Source organism: Ursus maritimus, unplaced genomic scaffold, assembly GCF_017311325.1.
Source record: "Ursus maritimus isolate PB19 unplaced genomic scaffold, ASM1731132v1 scaffold_12, whole genome shotgun sequence".
Classification (NCBI taxonomy): domain Eukaryota; kingdom Metazoa; phylum Chordata; class Mammalia; order Carnivora; family Ursidae; genus Ursus; species Ursus maritimus.
The window spans coordinates 8,509,903-8,527,953 of NW_024423564.1; the positions used below are offsets into that span (position 1 = coordinate 8,509,903).

Consider the following 18,051-nt stretch of genomic DNA (forward strand, 5'->3'; position numbering starts at 1 on the left):
AAACAAGGGGAAACTGGCTGGATGGCAGGATCGAATGACATGTGCAGGAAAAGAACAGAGAATCATTCTATTGATTTCTGTGAGGGCTCACCATGTTCCAGGCAGTGCTGAATGCTTTCCATCAAGTATCTTACTTAGGTCTCACAGTAAACCTGTAAGGCAAGCGCTATGCTCTCCACCTTCCAGAGAATGAAAATGAACCGCAGAGAACGGAGACTTCCAACTCACTTTCTCTTCTCGTTACATGAATCTTTAGCAGTTCATTTTTAAAAATTTTATTTAAAATCAATTAATCAGTAGGGGGAATGAAGCATGAGAGACTATGGACTCTGGGAAACAAACTGAGGGCTTCAGAGGGGAGGGGGGTGGGGGAATGGGATAGGCTGGTGATGGGTAGTAAGGAGGGCATGTATTGCATGGTGCACTGGGTATTATATGCAACTAATGAATCATGGAACTTTACATCAAAAATCAGGGATGTACTGTATGGTGACTAACATAATATAATAAAAAATATTATTATAAAAAATACAAAAAAATAAAATCAATTAATTAACATACAGTGCATTAACATTTTCAGAGGTAGAGGTCAGTGATTTCATCAGTTGCATATAACACCCAGTGCTCATGACATAACCCGCCCCCCTTAAAGCCCATCACCAGTTACCCCCGCCCACCCCAGTAACCCTCAGTTTGTTTCCTATAGTTAAGAGTCTTTTATGGTTTGTCTCCCTCTCTAATTTCATCTTATTTTATTTTTCCCTCCCTTCCCCTATGATCCTCTGTTTTTTTTTCTTAAATTCCACATACGAATGCAATCATGATATTTGTCTTTCTCTGACTTATTTCTCTTAACACAATACCCTCTAGTTCCATCCACGTCATGGCAAATTTTAAACACTGTAAAACAAGGCTCTCTCTCTTAAAAATACAAACTGAAGAAAATTTCTTGTTAGTATGTCAGAATTAAGTGACATGAATTGCACACTTTATTAAGGGAAATAATTTTCAAAGAATTGCTAGAGGCTTGAAAGGCACTGGCATTAACAAGCCTCCCTTCACTAGGGGCCCATGACTCACTAGGTCCCCTGCAGGAACTTCCATAGTACTTGTAACCTTTATAACAATTCTGCCAGGGCATTTTATAAGCCCTAGTTTAAGGATAAGTACATGGAAGCTTACCTGTCAAAGCCATCAGAGTAACTGAGACTAGATTTGAACTCAGTGGTAGTGTCTGCGAGACAGGACTGCACACGGGTCTCCAGGTCATTGTGCCTCATTTAATATCAGTACTGAGCACCTTTCAATGGACACGCACCATGCTAGGCAGGCAGGCTACTCCCCGGGATGCATCCTTCTAAAACCTTAAGTGGTCATCAGAGGGTAGCGTGGAAGATGTGACAGCACAAAGGACGGGCGTCTGGCTCACTGGAGGCGATGGGGGCAGATTTCTGAATATGCAGCCTGACTCGGCTCTTGGACCATGATGACAGCAAGCTCTGTTCCTAACAGAGAGGTCAGCAGAGACAACTGGGACCGCCCCCAGAGAAAAGCCTTCAACTGAACAGAATCCAAACCGGCCCTTCAAAATGCACTGAGCCCACCATCCATGACAACAGCACCAAGTGTAGTGCAAAAGGAATGCTGTTTGGATTAAAATAATGATTTCTGGATAATTGGAAACAGCACAATCTGCCTGGTTCACTCTGAATGGGATTTTCTGTTGCCCTGGTCAGGGCTCAAGAACAGAAGAGACCTAATAGGGAATCTGAGGAAACAGTGCTCTTTTATAAAAGAGCTTTTAAAAAGTATTGCAAAACTCCCCACTAACAAGTAGCAAAAACAAAGTCGAGTGGGCCTTACGGGGTAAGAAAAGTCTTCAGGTCCTGCAGTTCTATGCCTTATGTAAGAACCTCTCCATGATAGCGGCTGGGTCGATGGAGTTCTATCCACACAGAGCCAATGACCCTGTCTCTTGGGGCTACGAAATGACACACAGACGATCCAAAACGCTTCTGGTGGAGGTGCATTTTAATATTGGATTGAGAACCTAAAGAAAAACTCATACATGGGAAACCCAAGTAATACCACACTACAAAATGATTCCAACTGCATTTGGTCTGCAAAGAATTCTAATCCGCCTGGAGTACCGAGCGGATACCACCTAGAAGACGAAGACCGTAACACTTACGTATTTACGTATTTACGACTACAGGAGCGCGATCCTCCGTGCTGTGCCTCATTTCCATCTATACTCACCATGTTTGGTTAATCAAGTAGATGCAGATAGGGTAAGACGGAATCTCTATGAGGCCGGACAGGGCCAGGTTGGCATAAATGCTTCCGCCCAGGTCGCCCGCGCTCAGGGTGAGGCCATAGTACACCAAGCTGCATACAAACCTGCAGTTGGGGTGAAAGACAAGAGGCCAAGAGAAAAAGCCCCTGAGGACATGCCGGAGGGGAGCCAATCACGGACGCGGTATAAGGTCATCCGTCTAAGCAATCAGCTTGACGTTCCCGCTGACCTTCCTATTCCAGTCTAAATGTACACTAGGAAAACCTATGAATGCTAGGCGCCTTGGAAGTTCCTGAGCTAGGCCTAGATGCTTCCTGGATGAGCGGCCAGCTTCTGAAAGCGCAAAACGTCATCCGTCCTTTCATCAAGCACGTCTGCATTTAATAGAAGACATGACTATTCCTGCTTTATTTAATCCAGCAGTTGATGAATGCTTGCCACAGGCGACTGCTGTGATATTGTCAAAATGACTCTAGGAAAGAGCTCCCCAGGGGAAAGCCAACAGGGGATGGCGTTGAGAACTCAGGCTGAGAAGTGACTGGTTGGTCGAGGGGTCACCTGCAGGCCAGAAATGACTGGCCCTCCAACCCCTTGATCAGGTTCTTTTTTTTTTTTTTAAGATTTTATTTATTTATTTGCGAGAGAGAGAGAGAATGAGAGAGCATGAGGGGGGAGGTTCAGAGGGAGAAGCAGACTCCCCGCTGAGTAAGGAGCCCGATTCAGGACTTGATTCTGGGACTCCAGGATCATGACCTGAGCTGAAGGCAGGGGCTTAACCGACTGAGCCACCCAAGCGCCCACCCCCACCCCCAGGTTCTTGACCCACCCAGACAGGAAAGAGAAGACCAGGAGCCCAGCAGAGGCAGGATCCTCAGGGAGGGTCGGGTGAGGAAGGACCCTTTGCGAAGCCATCAGTTTATTTCTGCACGCTGTTGCTGCAGCCCTTGGGGACAGCCTCCTGGGCGGCAGGCCCCGGGCCAGGAATGGAGGAGCCTGTGGGGGTCATAAGCCGACCAAAGCGCCATCCTGAAGCTCCAAGCTGGGGCTTTCTCAAACAGAGCGAAGACAAGAAAACAAACATCTGTGCCTAGGAAACTGAATTATTAAAAACAAAACGAAATGGAACAGAATGAACAAAAACAAAACCCTAAAACTCAGCTTTACTAGTCCATGGGTATATTTTGGAAACCATACACTTCTATATAATGTACTACAGGCTTTGGAAGTCCATCAGCTTTTACGTTTTTGCAATTCGCTTTGACGGGTGGTTATGACAGGGAAGTTTCCATTTGCTTCCCTTTAGTTTTCCTTAGAAAACGTCCGATGAGCTGTGGCTACGATGAGATGAAACAGGAAAGGGAAAGCTTTCTCTCCCTCTCTGCCAAAACGGCGAAGTGGGCTCAGTGAAGGGGCTATTAAGAAGGGGCTGCAGTGAACAGGAGAGGGATGGGAGGAGGGGAGAGGGACCTCCGGAGCTGGACTGTTTCGTGGGTCATCCCTCCCTGGCAGACGAGCCAGCGGCAGCAGCTACTTCCCATTGCAGCTCACTGGGTGGAGCTGTCCCTCGTGTGCTAAGGGCGATGAGCGGTGTCAGAGCCAAGACATCGTGTGTAAGGACGCAAGGTGACACTGAGCTGCCTGTTTTCCCTGTCCCCTAGCACCTTGTCTGCAAATAGTGAGCTAGACAAACCCATGCAGCTTTCTAAAGTATTTTAAAAATCCTTTCTACCTGCAGGAGACACCCTCCTCTGCCATGCGCTGTCTGCGTCAGCGTGTGTCCACTCTGCACTTAAAACAGAAATCCCAGGGCACCTGGGGGGCTCCATTGGTTAAGCGTCCAACTCTTGATTTCAGCTCAGGTCGTGATCTCAGGGTCGTGAGATCAAGCCCCGCATTTGGGATTCTCTCTCTCTCTTCTGCCTCTCCAAGCTCACTCTCGAACATGCCCAATCAACCAATCAAAAAAAAATAGAAGTCCCAGTGAAGTAATTCCAGCCATGGAAACACACATATTTAAACCCAGCTGGGATGGTAGCAAGTCAGGCACAAATACACATAGCCAGGTCAGGACAGGAGAGGCGTGCAGAAGCCCCCGTGGTGGGTGAGCATGGGGACAGCATGGGCAAGGAGGGCCTCTGGTCCCAAGGCAGGGACTCTGCCTTGCGAGGTTCCTTAATGGCAAGTTGGTCATTGGGATGCGTAATTACAGCTATTAAAATCATCTCAATCCTTTTTGTGGGCCCCAAGCAAAATTTAGAACACTTGCATAATATTTAACAGTATATTTAGGGCATCAAAGAACTATTTAAAAAGGAACTACTGTGGGAAATAACCCAACGAACAGATGGGAACCACAGAGGTATCATTTTACTCCGCGGTAAGGCCTTTCTTCAATGACAGATCCCCAGAAAAGACTTCAGAATTTTATGGCATCTTCAAAAACAAAAGCAGTTATGGGGAATGACACTGCCTCTATTATTGCGTATTTTAGCATTCGGAGCCCAGGGGGCAAGAGGTTTATTTGAGAAGAACTCCTTTGGCTGTGTAAGATAGAAAATAAACAGGGACATTCTCCCTGGTTCCAGTCTACTTTGTTTGTTCGTCTGTTTTTTATCCCCCGAAGGCCAGAATCCCAAAGTTAATCTGCCTCAAAAAAAACACAAAAAACCTAAACACAAGAAGTAAATTATCCTCCAGAAGCAGGCAGAGGGTGTGACTGTCTCTGCGACATGCAAACGCGGAGTTTTATGGAACCCGAGCACCTGAACGTATTTGGTAAGTGTCTGCAATAGGAAGAACCCAGAGGAGAAGCTCTGTGCTGGGTGTCAGGTCTGGCTTTTCAAAGTTCCCTCCATCTCCCTGTCTCCAAGCTTGCGTCCTCTGTTCCACTTTCATTCCGCATCTGGGATATTCCAGCACGGTGCTGGGTCCGTGGGGAAGGCAGCGGTTGGTATGCCCTGGCCCCTAAGCATACCGGTGGCAGCCAGTGCTTGGCTGGGTAGAAGAAGAGAACCATGAAATAGAAAAATATATTCACGGCTTCTTCCTCTCAATCTGCTGTTCTCTACAGCTTTATATTGAAGATCCCTTTCCTATGAAATTATTCTCCTTAATCCCCACATGAAAACGTAGGTTTCTACGCAGCCTTTGTAGCAAATACCTTCCAACCACAGCACGACAGTCCTTTGAGCCAGTGAATAGGCTGTTCACACCCAGCCCTGAACGCCTGGCAGAATGTACAGGCATACCTCGGAGATACTGCGGGTGGGGTTCCAGGCCACCGCAATAAAGTGAGTATCGCAGTAAAGCAAGTCCGATGAAGTTTTTGGTTTCCCAGTGCATAGGAAAGTTATGTTTATACTGTATTGTAGTCTGTTAAGTGTATAAAAGTATTGTGTCTAAAAAAAAGGTAGATATCTTAAAATATTTTATTGCTAAAAAATGCTAACCATCAGTCTGAGCTTTTAGCGAGTCATAGTGTTTTTGCTGGTGGAGGCTCTTGCCTCCATGCTGATGGCAGCTGACTGAGCAGGGAGGTGGCCGCTGAAGGCTGGGGTGGTTGATGCAATTTCTTAAAATAAGACAACACTGAAGTCTGCGGCATCGATCGACTCTTCCTTTCATGAGTGATTTCTCTGTAGCATGTGATGCTGTCTGATAGCATTCTATCCACAGGAGGACTTCTTCCAGAATTGGAGTCAATCCTGTCAAACCCTGCCACTGCTGTATCAACTAAGTTTATGTAATATTCTAAACCCTATGTTGCCGTTTCAACAGTCTCCACAGCATCTTCACCAGGAGTATTTTCCATCTCAAGAAACGACTTTCTTTTTTTTTTTTTTTTAAGATTTTATTTATTTATTTGACGGAGACAGCCAGCGAGAGAGGGAACACAAGCAGGGGGAGTGGGAGAGGAAGAAGCAGGCTCCTAGCAGAGGAGCCTGATGTGAGGCTCGATCCCAGAACGCTAGGATCACGCCCTGAGCCGAAGGCAGACGCTTAACGACTGCACCACCCAGGCGCCCCAGGAAAGAAACGACTTTCTTTGCTCATCCGCAAGAAAGTGACCCTTCATCCGTTCAAGTTTGACCATGAGATCCCAGCAATTCAGTCCCATCTTCAGGCTCCGCTTCTCATTCTCGTTCTCTTGCTCTTTCCCCCACACCCGCAGTTACCGTCTCCACGGAAGTCTCAAACCCCTTAGAGTCAACCATGAGGGTTGGAATCAACTTCTTCCAAACTCCTGTTAATGTTGATATTTTGACCTCTTCCTATGTATCATGAATGTCCTTAATGTCATCTAGAATGGGGACTCTTTTCCAGAAGGTTTCCAATGAACTGTGCCCAGCTCCATCAAAGGAACCACTATCTATGGCACCAATATCCTTATGAAATGTATGTCTTAAATAGTAAGATTTGAAAGTTGAAATGCCTCCTTGATCCATGGGCCACAGAATGGATGTTGTGTTGGCAGCATGAAAACATTATTAATCTCATTGTCCGTCTCCATCAGAGCTCTTGGACACCCATGAGTATTGTCAGTGAGCAGTAATATTTTGAAAGGAATCTCTTTTTTCTGAGCAGTAGGTCTCCATAGTGGGCTTAAAATATTTAGTAAACCATGTTGTAAGCAGATGTGCTGTCATCCAGGCTTTGTTGCTCCCTTTAGAGAGCACGGGCGGAGTAGATTAAGCATAGTTCTTAAGGGCCCTAGGATTTCCAGAATGGTCAGTGAGCACTCTCTTCTGCTTTAAGTCACCAGCTGTGTTAGCCCCTATCAAGAGTGTCAGACCATCCAGGTACTGACTTCTCTTCTCTAGCTATAAAAGTCCTACATGGCATCTTCTTCCAAAAGAAGGCTGTTTCGTCCACGTGGAGATCTGTGGTTTAGTGTAGCCACCTTCACGGGTTGTCTTGGTTGCATCTTCCGGAGAACTGGCTGCAGCTCCTACATCAGTACCTGCTGCTTCACCTTGTGCTTTTATATTGTGGAGACGGCTTCTCTCCTTAAACCTCACGGACCAACCTCTGTTAGCTTCAGACTTTCCTTCTGCAGCTTCCTCACCTCTCTCAGCCTTCAGAGAATTGAAGAGAGTCAGGGCCTTGCTCTGGATCAGGCTCTGGCTTAAGGGAATGTTGTGGCTGGTTTGACCTTTTATCCAGCTGAACTGTTTCTACCTTTTGATTTGAAGCGAGAGACCTGTGACTCTTCTCTTCACTTGAACACATAGAGACCATGGTAGGCCTAATTAACTGGCCAACTTCCAACATAGTTGTGTCTCCAGGACCAGAGAGGCCCCAAAGAGGGAGCGAGATGGGGGAACGGCCAGTCAGTGGAACAGTCAGAACACACACAACATTTATGAAGTTCACAGTCATATACAGGTGTGGTTCGTGGTGCCCCCAAACAATTATAACAGCAACACCAAGGACTACCGATCGCAGATCACCATGACAAATATTACACGAATGAAAAAGTTTGAAATATTGCAAGAATTAACAAAATGTGACACAGAGACACGAAGTGAGCAAACACTGTTGGAAAATGACGCCCGTAGACTTGCTCGACACAGGGTTGCCACAAACCTTCGACCATAAAACACACGATATCTGAGCAGCACAGTAAAAGCGCCTACACGGTTCTACAACACACGTGCGGGTCATACGCTGTCCGCGTTGCCCACCCACTTCTCCCCTTTCCGCCTCACTCTTTCCGCAGAGCCATCCTGAATCGTTCGGCGCGATTCACTTGAATGCTGAGAGCGTGTTGAAGGGCGGGTAGGAATAAGCTAAGCAAGAAAACCAGGTTCAGAGAATGCCTATCTCTTCACTCACTGGATCTGCACATGTGGCTTCGAGTCCATCATTTCACACTTTCACACCCCCAGGGCCCCGTTTGTGCAAGGAACAACACCGCCCACCGCCCGGGGAGTGAGCGAGTGAGATGTCACACAAAGTACAGGACGGGGTGCCACAACTAGAGCGTGCTACCCGACCGACCTGATGCTAAAAGCAAAGACAGTTACTTTAAACTCCTATTTAGAAACTCTTCTAATATGCTTGCTTTCCCGGTTTTCTTTTTTTTTCTTTTTTTTTTTTTTTTTTTGAGGTTGGTGGGGGTACTTAAATATTTACATGGAAGAGCTCGGGAGCAAAGATGTGTTTCTGCTGTTTATTTCAGTTCAGTAAACCTGCCATCGGCAAACCCTGGGTTCCTCCTTGCCCGGCGGCAGTTTGCTGCGAAAGCAGAGCTGAGCGCCACACGGGTATTAAGAGACAGAGGACTTGTTCTTGGAAAACCACTTCCAGCGGACAAATCAGGTAAACTTTTCTGTAACCCTGGAGAAGGAACCCTTTAGCAGCCCGAGCTGAGGATCAAGACAACACCGCAGGAATAATTACCAGATGAACATCAGGGTGAGCGTGTGCCCCAAGAGGATCCGGTAACGGAACAGATCCAGGAAGCTTCCGGTCTCCCCGGGGCTCCTGCTGGCCGGGTACGTGAGTGAGAACGTACACTTGAGCTTGCGGTTCCTCTTGGCAATGAGACACAGAGCCGCTTCGGCCTCACTCAGTCGACCCTGGGAGTATAACCAACGGGGTGATTCAGGAATGAATCTGAAAGAGACGTCATTAAAGGCTGTATATTCATACAGGTCATACAGGTACACGGTCACAGGAAGGAGACAATTCACCCAGGAGGATGTGGATTCCCTCACCACACCCGGATTCCACGCGAGGGTCAAAACTAACTCTCCCAGGGACAGGTGAAAGAGAGAGGGGGCCACTTTCAACAGCGTGCCAGGGTTAAAAGGTGGCAGCTTTATGAATGGAAACCAAGAACATACTCCCAAAACAGCAGTAAAAAAAAGGGGGGGTAAGCAGTATGCATTGACTTTTAAACAAATTTTAACAAATGGCAAGGTAAGCTTAGAATACTGAGTGACACAAATTTTTTCATAAAGCACAGGTCAGAGAGAGGGTTCTAAATCCCAGCCAAGTGTGAGAATAATACTATAGAGATAGCAGGTGTTTAAGTTCTGACAAAGCCTCACAAAGAAGAAAATTTTTATTGTCTCATCAGAAAAAATAAATTTTTAAAACATGTTTTTAATGTCATGATATGTCATTAAGAAGGCCGAGATTATTTTAAGACTCTACATAAAAATCAAACAGGGGTGGTCACATCTCAACTACTTTGGAGCATTTCCTGCTTCAAAATCGGATGGCTGACACACTGGCTTTACGAAGTGCTCATGATATTTCCTGCCCCCAAGACCTTAAAGAATAAAAGTCATTTTCTGGTTAACCTCCAGGTATCGAATAATTATTTTCTACTACAACCACAAAGTATCGAACAGTTATACGGTCACTGATATTTTCCAAAAGTTTCAAGACTTAACTCTCTGATGTGTCTTTTTCCTTTTCACATGTCCGTGTGCACGGCTAGAGGGCTTATCAAAGACAAACTGGGACAGGAACAGGGACACCTTGTTTACTAAATACAGCATCCAGTACCTTTTGATCTAATGTGACAGTATTTGCTTAAAATGAAACTTCTATCTGTAAGTACCACTGGCTATTGAAGACGCCTTTTAGAATTCCCCGTGCCTTTCCGTAAGGACAGTGAAGTGGCAACAAATCCCATGGAATTTGCAACTTCGTGGACAGCCAGTCCATCAATAACCACTTGCTGAGCACTTTCATTTTGTGTTGAGTCATGCAGGAGGTGCTCAGAGGAAACAAGAAGGCAGGAATCCTCCCAGAGCTTCGCTACGGGGCAGAGGATTCACGCGCATTTGATCGTCCACAAAAGCAGGGCCCAGGCCTTCTACAATGGCCTGAAAAATCCCTTGATTTACAGCTGCATTACCATTCGATTATTATTACTAATACACGAGCAGATAATCAAGCAAAATACTGTTCTATTGGAAGTTAGGTCGGCCGATCATCAAGCAGACCCAGTGGCCCCATCCACCAGGCCGCTTCCAGGCTACCATGTGAACCACCTGATTGAATCTAAAGGCAAATCCAAAGAACATGCGCGAAGCCTCCTGTGATGAACAAAGTACACCTAAGTGAGACACCAGAGGTCTGTCGTAATAAAGATGAAAACAAGGGGGACGGGGAGGTGAGAGAAAGGAGACAGGGAACAGCCAAAATACTAACAGTCATTAAGGTCACTGTCCCCTTTCCCTCAAACTGCCCTGTTTTCAGAATTGTTGATAAGCATTCACCATTGTTAAAATGTTTTAAGTTACTGTCATATAAATGTTTACATTACTGTTAAATGTTTACAAATCATTTTTATACTTGAGAGATAGTCAAGCTTTGGAAATTGGAGTTACTGAACTATTTCTGCGTGGGAAAGGGTCTGTCTCGTACACAAACCGTGGACCTGACACGTCCCCACATTTGGAGAAGCCAGTAAGCTTGCTTACGCAAAGCTCACCTAGCTGCCAACAGATGGACTTGGGAATAGAAATTCCAACGCATGCAGATTTTGCATATCAAACAGCAAGACGTGTTTTTAAAAGAAAAAGCAGTCTCTGAACACGCTGCCCCCTCCACCGTGCTGGGGCCAACTTCAGAAGCTACAGTGCTAATTTAACAATGTTGTCTCTGCTCAAAACATGTCCTGTGAATTTCTCAGAAGGTGGAAAATCTTTGTAAATTAGGGGGGGTGCTGATTTTTAGTGTAAAACTGTTCAAATCCACGTATTGTGAAAATGAGGAATTTTTAAACTACGCAACAACGTTTCTAGTAAAACAAAAAAGACAAGGTACGACGCTAAAATAATGTGACTTTTTCTTACGTCACCGATGGCTAATTCCAGATATTTTTGTGCCCACACCTGTCCATTCGATCTGGAGGATCATCTGTGCAGAAGACCCTGGGCTTTGGTGTTGGGGGCATGTGACCGAGCCAAGTGCCTCCAGCCTCCAGGGAGGGAGCTCCTGGTGCGGAAAGAGATGGGTTCCAGTGTGAGGTGGAAATACAGCACTCGAAGGGTGCGGGGTAAGTGCTGGAGAGTTCAGAAGCCAAAGCAAAGGACTGGTAGCTGGAGGTGCGATGCGGAGAAGTCTGGAGGGGGTGGCAGTTGAGCAAACCCGGGAGGCCAGGAGTTAACTAGGAAGAACTGGGGAGCAGGGTGAGGGAAGGGCAGGAGCAGCAGCGAGCAGGGGGCACGGACGCAGGACAGCAAGCTGAGGCCGGACACTGGACACGGCAAGCAGCTTGCTGTGCCCGGAACACAGAATGTGGCAAAAGGGCGGGGAGACGATCAGAAAAGATAAACTGCAGGCTGACGTGGGAAGGCCTAATGGCATAAATACATATTTACACACTCTTTTCTCTCTGTTTCCTGTTTTTTCCTGACCTGAATTCATTTCCAAGGGTGTGGATGTCCCCACCTCGCACTAGGGCCATAACAAACTCAGACCACGTTCAGGAAAGACAGGCAGAACAGCTCATGCCATCCGTCAAAGTCGCTCTGAAGGAGACTTTTAGCTATTTGAAAAGAAAATTCATTTATCTACCCACATTTACATGACTGCTTATTAATTCAAGGATGATACTAGGCAACCATTTATTCCAAAAATGTATAATACACGAACTAATAAAATGTCGTTAGTTTCCCTTTCTGGTAGAATTATCTCATTCCAATTCACATAACTAAATACATTCAATACATTTTGCTTTTTTAAGTATAGGTAAACTATTTCTATTATATTCATTCTTTAAAGTTTATTTATTTATTTTTAATTAGCCTCTACACCCAAGGTGGGGCTCGAACTCACAACCCTGAGATCAAGAGTCCCATGCTCTTCTGACTGAGCCAGCCAGGCGCCCCACTATTATATCCATTCTTGCATTTACTTCTCTTATTTCAAAGAGACTACAAACACAGATTCCAGTTCAATGCTCAATCTACGGAATCTCCATTAGTAGAACTTGAAAAAAGAACAACTACGTGAAAGATGCATCTGAAGGAAAATTCTACCACAGATATCCCTCACTTTATGGCACAGAAGCTGGTACCATTGGCTGAAAATTTTATTTATTCCAAAGGTTTTGATGATTAAAATTAGAAGTCTGATACCTTAGGAGAAAGCCTTTCATAAGCACATTAAAACTTCTGGTGAAATAAAACTAAAAACTCAAACTTTTTTTTTTTTAAGATTTTATTTATTTGAGAAGAGAGAATAAAAGAGAGAGAGAGAGAGCGCGAGAGAGACAGCACAAGCAGGGGGAGGGGCAGAGGGAGAAGCAGAGTCCCGGCTGAGCAGGGAGCCCGATGCGGGACTCGATCCCAGGACCCTGAGATCATGACCTGAGCCAGAGGCAGATGCTTAACTGACTGAGCACCCAGGTGCCCCTAAAATGTCAAACTTCTTAAGCACATCATTAAAATGATGAAATAAGAAATGGAATAGTATTACTTCTTTGTGACTAAAGATCGGAACGTAGTACAGTATTTGTGAGTGAAACTGGGTTTTTAAGCCCCAACAAGATGGTCAGTGTTTAATGTTAATTTTATGGAGAACTCTGTAAATGTCTCTTAAATATTAGTTTTACTGTTACTGGAGCTTGAGGCTATTTAGGAAGAATATTAATAAACAGTATTATTCTATTATATATTATGTATGTACACTATATAACAAGCACTATTAATAACATCATTAATGAAGTATTAGCTATGGGAAGAAAGGCCTGGCCAAAGTGCTCTAAGCTGTGGCTCACCTCACAGCCTTTAGGGCACCGCGGTGCGACATCGGAGCGAGTTGTTGGGAGCACCCTGCCCTGACCAGGGAATCACCCTTTGACTGCTCTGAGCCCGTCCACCCTAAGCATTTCTCCCATATCTGAGTCTTCCTGTGTCCACATTTAGAGGCCCTGAAATAGGAGTCACCTGTGGAATGGAGTGTTGCTGCTACATATTGGATGTGAATGGACTGTGATGTTTGCAACGTCATACCTGAGTCAGAGCCTAGCACCCGACCTCATCCAGCCTGAACTCTTTAGGCTTGAGGCATTAGGTTACAAAAGAAACTGGCACCCTGGGGTCAACAACTTGAAGATTAAAATGCAATCTATGGAGACGTTACTTGAAACAAGGGATACCTGCATTCTGAATTAATTAAGCATCTCTCTTCCCAGCAGCTGCCAAGCATTGGAGCGCTTGCGGGATTTAGCTCTTCACCAAAGTCAGTTCAGGCAAACTCCTGAAAGGGAATAACGTCGCTCATTCACCCGCATCCTCTTAAGACATTCCTTCTGCGTATTAAATTAAACCGCTAAGAGGAAAAACTACTCACAAAGACAGGAGAAAGACCACTGTTCCCTGAAGGTTAACCAGAACGGCGAGGGTCCTCCAGGAGCGGATGAAGTATCCCAACAGGGCATACTGGGCGATGCCAACCGCAAAGAAGAGGCCACCGATCGACCCTAATTCAGGAAAAAGATACCTGTTACTGGAGAAAGCGTCATCCACACCACCCTTTCCAACCCAAGTCGCAGGGCCAACGCCCTCCTTGGGAGGTGTCAGCAGGAAAGAAAAGCCTACACAAGTACTGACCGTCAGATGATAAAAGTGGCAGAGAGGCCAGCCAGTGAGTGGAAAAGGAGGAAGGACAGGTGAAAAATACAAACCACTTGTGGTCAAGATGAATTTTCAGGGTTTGCCCCGGTGCTTTCTGAACTGAAGGCTGTGCTGATGTCTGCCTGCACATGTGTGGAAGCTTGGAAAGATGCCTTGCTGGCTGGCAATAAGGGTTTTAGGTCATGAGATTATCTCAATGCTGGGACTTCAACTGATCACAGAGGTTGTGCCTCAAATCCTCATCTTAAATCACAGGCTACTCGTCAGTTCTCCCTCTTGCCCTTCCCTATTTGGTGTATCGGCGCCAGATACATGACATGTTACAGCTCTCTGTTTCTTGTCTGTCTCCATGAAGAACACAGTTTTTCCCAGCACACTGACAGGAAAAAAAAATCAACCACCGGACTGTTAAAAATCCTATATTTTTTGGGGGCGCCTGGGTGGCTCAGTCGTTAAGCGTCTGCCTTCGGCTCAGGGCGTGATCCCAGAGTCCTGGGATCGAGCCCCACATCAGGCTCCTCCGCTGGGAGCCTGCTTCTTGTTCTCCCACTCCCCCTGCTTGTGTTCCCTCTCTCACTGGCTGTCTCTCTCTCTGTCAAATAAACAAATAAATAAATAAATCTTAAAAAAAAATCCTATGTTTTTTGAAATAAATGCTGAGATGGGTATTAAGTCCACTGGCTTGCCCAATATACATGTGAATTTATACCTCTGACACACTTTCTATAACTGCGACCGTCACGATGAGTAGTACTCACTACTGTTTATTGTGCATTCAGCCTTTTACATACATCGTCCTATAAAGCAGGTGCCATCAGAGCTACACACAAAGAGGAAACAGCACTGAGAGGTTAGGACACGGAGCTGTGCACAGGATGGCTGGGACCGTACCCTGTCTGCCTGACTGCAGAGCCTCTGCGCTGACCCAGTCCTCTCTCTCCACTCTTCCAGGGAAAGGCAGGCTTCTGTGGGCAACCCACAGCAAGAGGACCTGTTGATCTCGTGACAAGCACTTTCTACAAGAATTCTATAAAAGAAATGTGTTCTTGTATTTTTGTCCATAGATGATCAATTCTCTAGCCATAACGATGTGTCTACTCTGTGCCCCAGTGAGGAAGAAGGGGGAGTAGAAGGGAAAGCTGAAGCGGCAGCATGTTCAGAACACCAAATCAGAACATGTGGTCCGGTAAGTAAGGGACTGGGGACGCTATGATTTCCCTGGAAATTTAAGACAATCAATAGCTATTACGGCTTCATTACAGTGCATCAGACAGCACCTGGCTTCCAAGAATAACACTTTCTGTCACTGCTCAGAACAGCTCTGAGCACTTGGTATCCACTGACAACACTGCAGGCAAAAGGAAGACAGCCCACAGAACGGGACTGTTTCAGAGGGACTGAGTTCGGACCCTAGTTCTGCACCTGCTGCTGTGTGACCTTGGGCAAATCATGGAAACGTCTCTGAGTCTCAGTTTTCTCAAAGGTAGTTGTTAGTATAGGGTGAAATAATGCCTGCTGTACAAATATTAGCCATACTGTCCTACTGTGATATGGGTACAGCCCCTTACATCTATTAACCTCCCCCCAAAAAGCCATTAGGAAGCCTTCTCTGGTGAGTATCTACTACAAAATACTGTCTACCTAGCACTGTTATCTAAGTCTGAGAATACCCCTTCCCTCTTCTAGAGAGCAGACCTCCCCTTACTTCATCCCTGTGGTTCAAGTGGGGGCTGCCCATCATAGTTCCCCTCACTGCAGGGCCCCAGCTGGGCCAGACAGAGCTCTGGGCCCAGATTTTATTTTATTTATTTATTTTTTAAGATTTTATTTATTTATTTGACAGAGATAGAGACAGCCAGCAAAAGAGGGAACACAAGCAGGGGGAGTGGGAGAGGAAGAAGCAGGCTCATAGCAGAGGAGCCTGATGTGGGGCTCGATCCCAAAACACCGGGATCACGCCCTGAGCCGAAGGCAGACGCTTAACTGCTGTGCCACCCAGGCACCCCTGAGCCCAGATTTTAAATACTGCACTTGGTGGTGAGAGCTGAGAGCTATGGGGGTCCATCCCTGACTGCACAGAGGAAGCTTCTCAGGGAGGAAGGGCAGAGACAAGAAGCATTGGACTTCCTGGTTCTGGGCATCTCTGGGCCCTGGCTCTTCAGGAGTTTAATTATATTAACCACACAATTTCCCTTTATATACATATGCTCATCAGAGTTGAATCTTTATCCCTTATAATCAGTAAAAGTTGGTATCAACTGGGTATAATGGACAAGAGGAAATGATTTGAAGGGGTATAGTTTAATGACCTGAAACGCTGTGATGACATTACCATCAACAGCGGTCCCGGAAGATGAAGATTATTTAGGTGAAAGAAAGCAATAATTTTTATTTGAGCGTCCAATGGACATTCACATCTCATGTCCAGCAGGAAGCGCGCATGTACGCCTGGAAATGACAACAGAGGTAAGGTGTTGCCATGTAGATGTGGGAAGGCTCTAGGTTATTTGGTCAAAAAAATTAATTAAAAAATGAACATTTCAAATCACCACTTTTGCACGTTGTCATTCTGGAGTGCCACTGGGGTTTTCTGCTTATAGGCTGTTAGATATTTATCCTATTTTTCAGATTTCCTGTCTGCTTCTTTAGAATAATTTTCAAGTCTGCTATGTTTGCTCAGTTTGCACTAGTAAAAACTAAATTTCAGCAGGTTAGACTTCATTTTTATAAGTGGTGCCAGGAATCCACCCAGTTTTCAAGCAAAGCCAGAAGGTCCCGCTGACTCCTCCATCTCTCCCCACTCTGATCCTTCAGCAAGTCATTGTCCCACCCAAATGCAGCTCACATGGCCCTCTTTCCTTGCTCCTCTCCTCCCACTGTGTCTAAGCAAACCCCCATCGTGTTCCACGGGCCACAACCACCTCCCAAGTGACCCCTCAACTTCTCCTCCGGCCCCCCAATGGTCCATTCTCCACACCTCTGCCACAGTCGTCTTCCTGCATCCTATCTGATCCTATTGCCCCACTGTTTAATTCGCCCACTGGCTTCTTACTGCACTTCAAATAAAAACAAAGTTCTCATTTAGCCTAGTACAGGCCCTACATCATCTGGTCCCTCCGACTTGTCCCTCCCCTGCCCAGGACATAAATATTTAATTAAATATAACAAGAAGGTGATGGGGAAGGAGCGTCTAGGCTTTCCTATGTCTGCGCTATTTTTCAGTTTAAGGTGTAAACAGTAAATGCCCTTCTGAGAAAACTGACACTCTCGGAATAATCTAGAGGCAAGCCCACCATCTACGAGGCAGGCCCCAGGGGAGACTTTCTACAGAGGGATACGAATAAAATGACGTGTTCAAGGTCATACAGAACAAATTCCGGAAAGCAAATCTAATGGGGAGATAGACTGCCTCAAGTTCAAGTGCATTTTTAGACGTTCAACTGGTTCCCTGCGAGGTTTTCTGGGGCCGCTCACCATCTCTGTCATCTGCATGGAGTGAAGCAGTACCTGCGAGTGCCCAGTAGGCGGTGCCCACACATTCGTTTAGCAGGACGAAGGCCACCAGCGACATTCCTCCGTTCATTACGCCCACCAGGAAGCGAGTTACTGCAAAGAACTCATAGGAGGGGGAAAACCCATTTGCAATAGCAAATAAGATGTCAAGAGCAAAACCTAGAATTAGAGGAACCGTAGTCAATAATCCAGATGTAAAACAGCATTTGATCAAAGTAATATACTCATTTTATGTTTGTAACGATAAATATTTATAAAGTGATATTTTCAAAACTATGCTTTTTTAAAAAAATTTTTTTCTCTTAAAAACGATAAAAGAAAAACTAAGGTTTCCCTTTCTTTGTTACAAGTTGATATCTGTCAACCATGCACAGTTTTCAATTATTCATAATAGTGTGGGAAATGGAAAAATCCCAGCTCATGCTCGGCTTGTCAAGAGAGCTATGCTGGGTCTTATATAGAGCATATTTGAAATAAGCCAATACACAAGATACAAGGAGATGGACCTAGCATTCTGGCTCAGTCTCTGTTCTCTTTAGAAACGTGGCATAAGTTAGAGTGCGGGAGTCCTGGAGAGCACCACCATCTCTGAAAAGCTTAGACACAAATCCGTGGCCATCACCAGGAATGCTGCTGGTC

At 45.6% G+C, this 18,051-nt stretch overlaps 1 protein-coding gene across 2 annotated transcripts in view; it reads right to left on the bottom strand.

Annotated features, from left to right (window-relative positions):
• Window positions 1-18,051, bottom strand: part of SLC22A15 (solute carrier family 22 member 15) — a 74,631-nt gene that overhangs the window by 19,914 nt on the left and 36,666 nt on the right. For both annotated transcript variants that reach the window (XR_005834043.1, XM_040626868.1), the window contains exons 4-7: window positions 17,407-17,571; window positions 13,616-13,745; window positions 8,699-8,914; window positions 2,260-2,400 (exon numbers count right to left, since the gene is read on the bottom strand). Coding sequence is in view for 1 of the 2 variants with exons in the window: in XM_040626868.1 (XP_040482802.1) it covers window positions 2,260-2,400; window positions 8,699-8,914; window positions 13,616-13,745; window positions 17,407-17,571 (652 nt within the window). In the remaining variant the exon portion in view is untranslated. The remainder of the gene's footprint in view (window positions 1-2,259; window positions 2,401-8,698; window positions 8,915-13,615; window positions 13,746-17,406; window positions 17,572-18,051) is intronic.